General features: G+C 42.9%; 1 protein-coding gene across 20 annotated transcripts in view; it reads left to right on the top strand.

The window, feature by feature from the left end:
• The window catches only part of mpp7a (membrane protein, palmitoylated 7a (MAGUK p55 subfamily member 7)), a 779450-nt gene that overhangs the window by 486403 nt on the left and 279868 nt on the right, over positions 1 to 13179 (top strand). For 19 of the 20 annotated variants that reach the window (XR_005460776.1, XM_038798231.1, XM_038798230.1 and 16 more), the window contains one exon: positions 914 to 994. The exons of the other annotated variant lie outside the window; for it this stretch is intronic. Coding sequence is in view for 18 of the 19 variants with exons in the window: in XM_038798231.1 (XP_038654159.1) it covers positions 914 to 994 (81 nt within the window). In the remaining variant the exon portion in view is untranslated. The remainder of the gene's footprint in view (positions 1 to 913; positions 995 to 13179) is intronic. 20 annotated transcript variants of the gene reach the window in all.

Genomic DNA, 13179 nt, shown 5'->3' with positions numbered 1-13179 from the left:
GCCACATCTGAAGTGTGGTGATCCTCACGGTAAACCATCACCAGTCAGCTCTCCCGTTTAAAGTGGAAAGCAGTCTATGGTCATTTGGGATATGGCAACTTTACCTATTTATACTCAACTAATGCCCTCTCCCTTTTTATTCTTGGTCTTAATTTCTACATTTAACAGAGGTTACAGTTTGACTGGAGTGTGTTGACACCACGTTGCTCCAGGATGATCATGTACCTGTTAAAAATCCATCATCGTTAGTTCTTGAGGGAATCACAGGCACATCAATTAAGTAACCTCAAAACTTCAGGCTGTGCAGTAATTGGACCCGGTTCATTTGTGTTAACTGTGGGGCAATTTGTTGGGAGCTGTTTGTTAACAACAAATTCAGAAGACAAATGGAGTTTTTTGTTTGAAGATTTAAAATCAGTACAGATGGAATACAGGCAGTCTTTGTGTGCCTCACTTATCCTCTTCAGTGTTTAGTCAATGAAATGGATGAAGGGGGGGACATTCTTATCTAAAACATTATAACAGAAGTACAGTCTGGAAGTTGTGGCGCAGCTTTCACCACTGTACTGAAGACATTACAATGTCAATGTCAGGCATTAATTCAGCTTCTGCAAATACTTTTCTATACAGTGGGTACTTGGATTCACCCTTCTGTGTAATAAGTCAGAGCGCAGCCTTGATTTGGGCTTGCCACATATGATTAGCTGAACTGAAGTAAGCTGAAAGGTCCTGCCAAAGTTGGTCCATGGAGAGTTAGAAAAAAAGAGTGGTGATTAATGGTCTATTATTCTTCATACTGGCCTTCATTTGAACACCCTAGAATGTAATAGGTTTTAACAGATACATTCTCAGATGTCTCAAATTCAAAGAGTGAAAGCAATATTTCACTGAAATTTTCTCTATTATTTCATAGCTCACTGAGGATCTGCACAACACACCAGAGAATGGTGAGATTAGAGAACTGGCAAAACTGTTATCACTGCCCCATGTGAAGGTGAGGATATATTTCACGCGTGATCGTGTTTTCTAAGTAACCCTTTTATTTATGTTGATGCAGGTAATTAGTGATAAGCAAGACCAGAAAAATAAAAGCTGATCCAAGCCCAGTCATGTTTCTAAAATGTCAATACTTGTCACTTGTGTTTGTTTTGTATAAAGTCGATGCACTTAAAAAGCATTTGTGTGTGTCATAGGAAATGTTCAAACTCATGATTATCTCTGTTAGCAGGCTGCACGCCAAGGATCACGCCGGCTGACGCGACCAATGACGTCAGCCGTGCATGCGCAGGTTGGACAGCGCCAACCCGTGCATGCGCGGTTGGCGTCTTTTCCCTCAGCCGCCCCGCAAGACGTGGCGGCTTGATCTTGCAGGGCTTGATCTTGGGCACCAATCGCGGACCTTTGCCCTCCTTGGCACGGCCGTGCCAATCGGGCCCCTAGATGCCCCAAACGGGCATCTGGCACCCGTTTCACGACGGCAGCGACCAGGTGTGGTTGCTGCCGTTGTAAAACGGGCATGAAGGGCCGGCCACTCGGCCCATCGGCCTCGGAGAATTGCCGTTCGCCGTAAAAAACTGCGAGCGGCGATTCGTGGCGCGGGGCGGGCGTTGGGGGGGGGAGAATAGCGGGAGGTCGTGAAAAATGTCGGGAGGCCCTCCCGCTGTTCTCCCACCCGGCGTCGGGTGCGGAGAATCACGCCCACAGTTTTTACATCCTTTACGAAACACAGTTACATTTTCCTCAGACTTGTCTTGCTTTGAAGGTGGGACATCCTTGTGTTTTTGACACTGAACTTGACATTTGACTGCTTTGGATTGTAAGCAGGAAACAAGAAGTAAAATTTTTAAAAATTGAAATAGCATTTTAATCAAATATGGTGTTCTGTTTTTTTCTGTCAATCTGATATTGATGATGTTTTGAAATGTTATGAACTAACAATTCAAAATTATGGCACTGATTTTCAAGCTCCCAGGAGGAATTCTACATGTAGCCACTGTTGGTTAAATTTCTAATGTTGGAATGCAGGAGTGGTTGGCTGTGTTACAAGACCGCCTTCAAAGGCTCCGCCTTCAACACCATAGTCCCTGCCAAGCTCCAAAACCTCGGACTTGGCTCCTCACTCTGTAACTGGATCCTCGACTTTCTGACCTACAGACCACAATCAGTAAGAATAAATATCACGACCGCCTCCACAATAGTCCTGAATACTGGGGCCCCGCAAGCTGCATTTTTAGCCACCTACTATACTCCCTGTACACACACAGCAAAGTGTCAAAATTTGGTTCCACCTCCATCTACAAGTTTGCTGACGACACGACCATAGTGGGTCGGATATCGAATAACGATGAATCAGAATACAGGAGGGAGATAGAGAAACTGATGGAGTGGTGCAACGACAACAATCTATCCCTCAATTTCAGCAAAACTAAAGAGATGGTCATTGACGTCAGGAAGCAAAGTACTGTACTCACCCCTGTCTGCATCAACGGGACCGAAGTGGAGATATAAAGAACAAAGAAAATTACAGCACAGGAACAGGCCCTTCGGCCCTCCCTGCCTGCGCCGATCCAGATCCTATATCTAAACCTGTTGCCTATTTTCCAAGGATCTACTTCCCTCTGTTCCCCACCCGTTCATATATCTGTCTAGATGCATCTTAAATGATGCTATCGTGCCTGCCTCTACCACCTCCGCTGGCAAAGCGTTCCAGGCACCCACCACCCTCTGCGTAAAAAATGTTCCACGCACATCTCCCTTAAACTTCCCCGTCTCACCTGGAAATCTTGACCCCTTGTAATTGACACCTCCACTCTTGGAAAAAGCTTGTTGCTATCCACCCTGTCCATACCTCTCATAATTTTGTAGACCTCAATCAGGTCCCCCCTCAACCTCCGTCTTTCCAACGAAAACAATCCTAATCTACTCAACCTTTCTTCATAGCTCGCACCCTCCATACCAGGCAACATCCTGGTGAACCTCCTCTGCACCCTCTCTAAAGCATCCACATCCTTCTGATAATGTGGCGACCAGAACTGCACGCAGTATTCCAAATGTGGCCTATACAACTGTAACATGACCTGCCGACTCTTGTACTCAATACCCTGTCGAATGAAGGTAAGCATGCTGTATGCCTTCTTGACCACTCTATCGACCTGCATTGCCAACTTCAGGGTACAATGGACCTGAACTCCCAGATCTCTCTGTACATCAATTTTCACCAGGACTCTTCCATTGACCGTATAGTCCGCTTTTGAATTAGATCTTCCAAAATGCATCACCTCGCATTTGCCTGGATTGAACTCCATCTGCCATTTCTCTGCCCAACTGAGATGGTTAACAGCTTCAAATTCCATGGGGTACACATCACCAAAAATCTATCCTGGTCCACCAACGTCGACGCTACCACCAAGAAAACACAACAGCCTCAGTTACTTCCTCAGGAAACTTTTGAAATTTGGCATGTCCACATTGACTCTTCCCAACTTCTACAGATACACCATAGAAAGCATCCTATCTGGCTGCATCACAGCCTGGTATGGCTAAATGATCTGTTTGAGCTTCTCGCAGAAAAAATACAATTACAAATCCAAATGAGAAAATTTTATGCGGATCATCTGAGTCCTTTTTGACTTCAAATTTACAACATTTATAACATTGTTTTTCAGAGCTTTTGCGGGTATGTACAGCGTAATCAATATGTTTTCTTCCAAATTGTCTCAAGTAGGATAGAAATGGCAAAGTGTTGCAGTTAAGCAAACCATCTGCTAAAACGTCTCCTATTTCACATCAATGCAATGCCAAAAATACGATACACTGGCACAATGTGTGCTACATAACACCATCATTAAATAATGTAAAATAATAAATCTAATTTGAGGTATTCTGGTTTTTGAAATTAAGGGCAAGTGAGATTTCTGGCTGCTCACTTTCATTTCATTTCATTTGTATAAATTTGTCATTTTCTCTTACTGCCTTTCTTCTAACTTTACCTTTCAAGATGGTTGCAGTTGACGTGTAATAAAACCATTTCCATTGCCTGAGGTCACAATGCATAAGTTTGTTGAGGTTACTTGGCAGCAGCTAAGAAAAAATTGGCAAAACGTAATAGTGCAGCTTCTGTGAGTTTTTGACTTTGTTGACTTCAAAATACATGGCAGCATTCAGTAACATCCATTTTTCTGTCGTGATTTTTCCCCCGATATTGGCATAAGCCAGAAAGGCTCAGGATGTATTTCTGACTGTAAGAGTTTGGAGCTCTTAAATGATGGCAGCCAGCAATTCATTACTTGTTCACATGTATGCGATGTAAAACTGCCACAATTGAATTTTTAAAATATGATTAAAATAGCTGCTCGATTAAAATATAATCCTCAAATCTTCTGCAAAATCCAATGTACAAATATAGAAGGAAAAAATACCAAGTGTTGTAGCTCCAGAAAAAAACATCCTTTTTGTCTCAAATATTTCAGTAATCTCATGGAATTAAAAAAAAGAATTTGATTGGAATTTCAAAAAAGCATTCGATAAGGTACTGCACAAAAGGCTGCAAAATATGATAAGAGCCCGTGATGTTGGGGGCAATATATTAGCATGGATAGAGGATTGGCTAACTGATAGAAGAAAGAGAGTTGGAATAAGAGGGATATTTTCAGGATAGCAACCTGCAATTAGTGGAGTGCCACAGGGATCCGTGATGGGCCCACAATTATTCACAATATGTATTAATGACTGGCTGAGTCTGCCCGCTTCTACCACTGTTTTCCAAGTGCTCCACTATGAAATCTTTGATAATGGATTCTAGAATTTCCCCCGCTACCTGACATCAGGCTTACTCGTCTATAATTCCCTGCTTTCTCTCTACCTCCCTTTTCAAACAGTGGAGTTACATTCGCCACCATCCAATCTGTAGGAACTGTTCCAGAGACTACAGAATCCTGGAAGATGTCCACCAATACATCCACTATTTCCAGAGCCACCTCTTTCAGTACCCTGGGATGTATATTATCAGGCCCTGGGGATTGATCAGCCTTCAATCCCATCAGTTTCCCCAATACCATTTCTCCATTGATATTGATCACCTTCAGTTCTTCCCTCTCTCTAAAACTTGCATTCCCCAACATTTCTTGTATCTTATTTGTGTCCTCATTTGTGAAAACAGAACCAAAGTATATATTTAGTTGCTCAGCGATTTGCCCCCTATTGTACATTCCCCTGTTTCTGACTGGGAGGGTCTTCAATCTTGTTCTCATCTTTTTCTCTTCATGTACCTCTAGAAAATTTTATCGTCAGTTTTTATGTTCCCTGCAAGCTTACTTTCATACTCTTTTCCCCTTCTAAATTAATATCTTGGCCCTTCTTTGTTGAATTCTAAACAGCTCCCAATCCTCAGGCCTGATGTTTTTCTTGGCCATTTTTTTTGCTACTTCCTTGGATTGAATACTGTCCCTAATTTCCTTTGTAAGTCATGCATTGGCCACCTTTCCCATTTTACTTTTCTGCCAGACAGGAATAAACAATTGTTGCTGTTGCTCTATGCTCTCTTTCAATGCTTGTCATTTAAGTCTCTCCTTCCTTCCCTATGCACGGTATGCATTGTTTGTACAGCATGCAAGAAACAATACTTTTCACTGTATACTAATACATGTGACAATAATAAATCAAATCAAATCAAAATCATTGCCTATCCACTGTCATCCCTTTAAGTAACGTTCCTCAGTCGATCATAACAAACTCACACCTCATTTCTTCGTAGTTTCCTTTGTTAAGATTTAGAACCTTAGTCTCAGAAACAACTACTTCACTCTCTATCTTGATGAAAAATTTTATCATATTATGGTCGCTCGCCCTCAGGCGATCTCACACAACTAGATTGCCAAGGATTCTGTTCTCATTACACATTACCCAGTCTAGAATGACCTGTTCTCTAGTTGGCTCCTCAACAAATTGATCCATAAAACAATCCTGAATACACTCCAGGAATTCCTCCTCTACAGTTTCTGGCTAATTTAATTTTCCCAATCTATATGCATCTCAAAATCACCCTTAATTATAGTTGTTCCTTTATCACATGCATCTCTAATTTCCTGTTTAATGCCACTCCCAACAATATCACTGCAGTTTGGGGGTCTATATATGATGTCCACTAATGTTTTTTTGCCCCTTGCTGTTTCTCAGCTCTACCCATACAGATTCTGCATTGTAGGAGTTAATATCCTCCCTCACTATTGTGATCATTTCCTCCATGACCAGCAATGCAACCCGACCGCCTTTTTGTTTTTGGCTGTATTTACTAAATACTGAGACCTCTGGACATTCAGTTCCCAACCCTGGTCACCCTCTAGCCTCGCCTCTGTAATCCTGACTATATCATACCCGTTCACGTCTCTTTGCGCAATTAGTTCATCCACTTTATTGCGAATGCTCTGCGCATTAAGGTAATAAAAATAGGTGATAGGTACGTCCATACGAGGCACTCATTAGATCACACGTGAAATACTGTGAACAATTTTGGTCCCCTTATCTAAGGGAAAATGTACATTGGAGGCAGTTCAGAGAATGTTTATCCCAGCTATGGAGGGAATTTCTTCGGAGGAAAGGTTGAGTAGGTTGGGCCTGTACTCATTGGAGTTTAGAAGAATGTGAGGCAACTTTATTGAGACATACATTATTCCCAGCAAGCTTGACAGGGTAGACGCTAAGAGGTTGTTTCCCTTTTGTGGGAGAGTCTAGGACCGGACCAGTGAGCATAATCTCAAATTAAGGGGTCGCTGTTTTAAAACAGAAATTAGGAGGAATTTCTTCTCTGAGGGTATGAATCTTAATAATAATAATATTTTATTAGTGTCTCAAATAGGCTTACATTAACACTGCAAAGAAGTTACTGTGAAAATTTGCTCGTCGCCATACTCCGGCGCCTGTTCAAGTACACTGAGGGAGAATTCAGAATGTCCAATTCAGCTAACCAGCACATCTTTCAGGACTTGGGGGAGGAAACGGGAGCACCGGGAGGAAACCCATGTAGATACTGGGGGGAGAACGTGCAGACTTCGCACAGACAGTGACCCAAGCCAGGAATCGAACCCGGGTCCCTGGCGCTGTGAAGCAACAGTGCTCATCACTGTGCTACCGCGCTGGAATTCTTTACTGTACAGGGCTACAGAGGCTGGGCTGTTACGTTCATGACTGAGATAGACAGATGTTTAATCAGTAAGATAGTCGAGGGTTATGGGGGAAAGGCATGAAAGTGGAGTTAGGATCAGCATACCAGGTAAGCCGTGATCCTTTGACTTGTGGAATTTCAACAGGAGTAACTACAAGGCTTTGCCTTATGTGGTTCCTTACAGTTGGTATCATTATATTTTTGTGTCCCGGTGATTTCGGACAGGTTCCTGCTTGAGGCACAGGTGCTGCGGACTTACTTGAACAGAAAACAGTTTCACTATTATAATCATGCCATGTCAGTATTGATGAAAAATAAATCGGCTGAAGGCTAGGCATGACCACACAGAGTGATGAGGCATGTCATAATAGATCAAATAAACTTCTCAAACTAAAGTCTTTCTCCGCTTTTCCTCTCTCCACTCCCTTCTACCCTGTCCACAGCAGCATCTTAGAATCTGTATAGTGCAGAAGGAAGTCAGTCGGCTCATCAAGTCCACACCAACCCTCCGATAGAGCATCCCATCTTGGCCCATTCGCCTACCCTATCCCTGTGACCCCCACCTAACCTGCACGTCGTGGGACACTAAGGAGCAATTTTATCATGACCAATCCACCTGACCTGAATATCTTTGTGGGAGGAAACCATAGCACCCAGAGCAAACCCACGCGGACACTGGGAGAATGTACAAACTCCACACAAGTAATCACCCAAGGCTGGAATTGAACCCGGGTCCCTGGCGCTGGGAGGCAGCAGTGCAAACACTGTGCCCCCCTTCTGTCCTCTTGTAGCCAATGGTCTTTTAACCTTTGAGCAGAATTTTCTGAATGCTTTTAATCGCAATTTCTAATATCCTGGAGGGATATGCTAAAAGTTACTGATCATTGAGATTATCTTTTTAATATTAATGGGTGTTTTATTGTGGTGTTAAAGACACATAGGTGATGGGCATTATTTGGTTAAGTATTGAAGGTCTAAGTGGAGTAAGACGCTGCTGCGACTTAGGGCATGGGAGAACCCAAGGCATCCAAGCAGTTTCTGACTAAAGTCAACAATAAACTGCCCAGGAAGCGGGGGATGTTTTTCAAACAGAAATGTTCCACTTGCATGTTGTGGGTGATGACCCAGGTCCACCCTTCCACTATGATATCATCCAGGTCCATGAGTGTCATAACTCCCTCATCATCATTATTTTCAAGCACATGACCTCCGAGGCCTAGCACCTCATTCACTACAACAAGGCGCATTGCATCTTGGCTGGGGAGTTAAAGAGCACTGTCCGCCTCATGCTGCAAGGAAACTGGGCAAACACACCATTTCCAAAGGCACAAAAGCGGTCACAACTCCTTTTAGGTTGACCATCCGAAAAATAGAAAGGGCGCCAGCCCCACCAGGGGATGTCACCCCCCCTTCCTTTTATAAGGGCTGTTTTAGCACAGTGGGCTAAACAGCTGGCTTGTAATGCAGAACAATGCCAGCAGCGTGGGTTCAATTCCCATACTGGCCTCCCGTAACAGGCGCCGGAATGTGGCGACTAGGGGCTTTTCACAGTGACTTCATTAAAGCTTAATTGTGACCAGAAGTGATTATTATTATTACATTATTATTATTATTATCTGTGCTTAATTTATCGATAATTTATTTAATTAAGAGTCCGGGAGATCTTATGATGCAGTGGTTATGTCCTTACCTCTTAGGGCGGCATGGTGGCACAGTAGTTAGCACTGCTGCCTCAGCGTCAAGGACCCGGGTTCAATTCCAGCCTTTGGTGACTGTGTGGAATCTGCACTTTCTCCCCGTGTCTGCATACGGTTCCTCCGACTGCACCAGTTTCCTCCCACAGTCCAAAGATGTGCAGGTTAGGTGGATCCATGCTAAAGAGGATCACTGCAGACTCAATGGGCCGAATGGGTCTCTTCTGTCGGGATTCTATGGATCTATGGGCTAGCGGCTACTGTTTCGAGTCCCACACTAGGACTTGTTGACCATGGAACTGGCGTTCATGACGTGGTTCGACAGGCTGATAATCGGCCTGGGAATCCTTCCACTATTTCCAAAGGAGGAAAAGTGTATCGAGAGAGTCAGACACACGCAGGAGCTGGAATGCAACATCAGCTCTGGGAAGACTAAATTAATTTGATAAGTTTTTCCTTTGAAAGTCCCTTTTTTTTTTACAGTGCCCCTTTAAGCAGCTTTCAAATAGTTCACTTGTCAATCAGTTTATTTTATTGGTTTCTGTTTTAAGAAAGAGCATATGAAGAGACTCATACAATGCCAGCTGTCGTTCAGTTGGGAGCACTCTTGCCCCTGAATCGCATGGTTCTGGGTTGAAGTCCCACATCAGGGCTTGGGTACATGCAATATCAAAGGCAGTGCTGTCAGAAGTGTGTGCTGTCTTTCAATTGAGATGTCAAACTGAGGTCCCATATCAAGCAGAAGTAAAAGAACAGTCATGTGAGAGTACCTTTAAGAACTGGGTGTTTATCAAATAGCTGTAGTGGATTTACTTTTAATCAATGGGTGTTTATCAAATAGCTGCAGTGATGTCAGTGTGTGGATGGAACAGGGCTGGCTGTCTTTTACTTTTGTTTTTGAGCAGGATGCTACTGTGTGTTTTAGTTTTGTTTTCAGAGCTGGATAGCTGCAGACAAAGCAAGCAGCTGCTCTACAAACTACAGATTGTCTTCAGCTCATTTGAGGATTTCAAAGTAACACGTTTCTGTAGAGAATTTAAACCTGCAGTCTTTCTGTAAAAATTATTTTTTTGTCTTATGGATGTTGTTAGGAAAGTTATGAAGGGTTACTTATAGAATATTGTATGTTAGGGGATTATTGGTGTTGATGGTTGTTAAGATGTTTACTGTGGGTTTATAAAGTATTAACTGGATTCATAGATAAACATGGTTTTGCTTTAAAAGTACTTTAGATCTCTGTTGCATCACAGCTGTAAAGTAGGCCCTTGTGTGCCCCATAACCACAATCTATTAAAAGTTGTGGGTCAGGTGAACTCCATGATGCACTTTGGTGTTCTCTAAACCCTGGACCACAACAGAACCCATCACACTATTTAGTGGGAGAAGGTGGTATCTTGGCAATGTCACTGGGCTTGTTATCTTCATACCTGGAATGAGAGGGTTTGATCTACAAGAAAGGTTGAACAGGCTGGGCTTGTATGCGCTAGAGTTTAGAAGAGCAAGAGGTGACTCGAATGAAACATGTAAGATCTTGAGGGTCTTGAGAGGGTGGATCTGGAAAGGATGTTTCCTCTTGTGGGAGAATCTGAAACTAAGGGTCACTTTCTTTGAATATATATTAATATCAGAGTTTATAATTTTTTTAGTAGGTAATGCAACAAATTTTGAAACCACAACTGGTACCGTACAGAACACATATTTCTGTAAACATAAGAACAGCGGAAGACAGGAAGAATTCAGTCCTTAAAGGCTAGTGCCTCTATTTACAGACCAGGTCAGTCAGAAAATGTGGGGGTTAGAGGATAAGGCCATATAAACATGATAGGATAACACGTTAAGATGCACACCTTTTATGCATAGCAAGACCATGATTTGAAATATGGCTCATAGGAAACCTTGAAAGTCAGACAATACAGAGCCTTAAAATTTGAGATAGGAGTTTCACACTTTATAGAATGTATCAGACTTAGAATAAAGCACAGGCATCAGGATTCACTTGGAATACATTCCATGACTATTTTATGCCAACCTTGAATCAAAGGATGCTCGTCACTGATCCAGGAGCAGAGGATATTTTCCGAGCTGCAAAAGTTAGGAGATTATACAGCCTTTTTTCATTAACGTCAATAATTCTCCTATCTGGAAGACCCAGAATTAGGAACAAAGGATCAAATTCGAAGGCCTTGGCAAATATTCTGTCAAGCTCCTTAACCACACTAGACCAATAGGATTGAATCTTGACACGGTCCATTTGCAGTGTATATAATCACCCTCGACTACCAGGCACTTTAGGCTATTGGGGATATAGCAGGATCAAACCTGTGTCTCAATCTTGGTGTGATGTGCAAGTGGTGCAGTATCTTGAACTGAGTCTCCTTCATTCTATTGTATACCAACATTTTATTGCCCACAATCGCAAATACTACTTATCGCCTCATCAATATTAGTTGCCAAGACTGCAAGGTACCCAATGTATTAAAACAAGATCTAGAACACAAGGTATCGTTAAACCTGCTAGTTAACTGTCTGGGCTCCACAGAAATCAGGATTTTTTTTCTACCAGAGAATCAGAAGAGTCAAGACACAAAGGCGTCTTGTTAAGGATAAAGTTTCAAAGTTGCAGATACTTTGTCTTGGAATGTCACAAAGTTGGGTTAGCTGCTCAAAGGATGACTAGTAGGCACCACTGAACATATCTCCCAGCCTACATATGCCTCTATCTCTCCAGATATCAAATCCATAGTCCATAAGACCTGGTAGTAAGTCTGACCTGTCCTGGATGGGAGAGAGAGCGTGGAAGTCAGTTTAGACCTCCCTTCCAATTGATGGACCATCCTCCACACTATATTAAGAATATTAATTATAGGAATTTCACACCAAACAGAAACCGACCTAAAGTCCCGATAAAATTACAAGACCTGGAAAGGCTATACCTACTTCAACAGCGAGCAAAATGGAGGTAGGGTCCTTTCTAACCCAATCACTTATAAACCTAAAATGAGAGGCTAATTGACACAATCTAATACTCGGGGACCTCCAAGCCCCCCTTTAGAACCTGGGAGCTGCAACTTGATGAACTCCAAATGAAGCTTTTTATTCCATATGATCAAATTGAATAATCCATTGATATCCTTTAAGACCCTAACCGATAATAAGCAGACAGTAAAGAAGGCAAATGGTATGTTGGCCTTTATAGCGAGAAGATTTGAGTATAAGAAATAGAGACATATTAACTACAATTGTATAGGGCATTGTTGAGGCCATACCTGTAGTATTGTGTGCAGTTTTGGTGTCCTTATCTGAGGAAGGATGTTCTTTCTATGGAGGGAGTGCAATAAAGGTTTACCAGGCTGATTCCTGGGATGGTGAGGCTGTCTTACGAGGCGAGACTAAATCGGTTCAGATTATATTCATTAGAGTTTAACGAAGTGCGTGGGGATCTCATGGAAACTTATAAAATTCGAACAGGATGAGACAACATTGGGTAGCATGGTAGCATAGTGATTAGCACTGTCACTTCACAACTCCAGGGGCCGAAGTTCGATTCCTGGCTTGGGTCACTGGCTGTGTGGAGTCTGCATGTTCTCCCCGTGTCTGCATAGGTATCCTCCGGGTGCTCTGGTTACCTCCCACAGCCCTAGGATGTGCAGATTAGGTGGATTGGCCATGACCAATTGCCCATAGTGTCCAAAAGGGTTGGGTGGGGTTGCTGGGTTGCGGGGATGTGGTGGGGGTGTAGGCTTAAATGGGTTGCTCTTTCCTAGGGCTGGTGCAGACTCAATGGGCCAAATGGCCTCCTGCTGTACTGTGAATTCTATGATTCTATGACAGGGTAGATTCAGAAAGAATATTCCCGATGGTGGGGGTGTCCAGAACTAGGGATTATAGTTTGAAGATAAGGGGCAAACGTTTTAGGACTGAGGTGAGGACAAATCTCTTCACCCAGAAAGGGATGAATCTGTGTAATGCAATGCCACAAAAAGTAGCTGAGGCGAAAACATTTTGTAATTTTAAGAAGGAATTAGACATAGCTGTTGGGGCGAAATGGATCAAGGGATATGGGGGAAGACAGGATCAGGGTACTGAACAAAGTAAAGTACAGCATAGGAACAGGCCCTTCGTCCCTCCAAGCATGCACCCACCATGTTGCCCGTCTAACCTAAAACCTTTTACACTTCCAAGGTCCTTTTCCCCCATTTCCATCCTATTCATGTATTTGTCAAGACGCCCTTCAACATCGCTATCGTACCTGCTTCCACCACCACCTCCGGCAGTGGGTTTCAGGCACCCACTGCCCTCTGTGTGAAAAAAAACCTTACCTGGCAC

Source organism: Scyliorhinus canicula, chromosome 5, assembly GCF_902713615.1.
Source record: "Scyliorhinus canicula chromosome 5, sScyCan1.1, whole genome shotgun sequence".
Taxonomy (NCBI): domain Eukaryota; kingdom Metazoa; phylum Chordata; class Chondrichthyes; order Carcharhiniformes; family Scyliorhinidae; genus Scyliorhinus; species Scyliorhinus canicula.
This window is presented reverse-complemented; position numbering and strand designations above follow the sequence as displayed.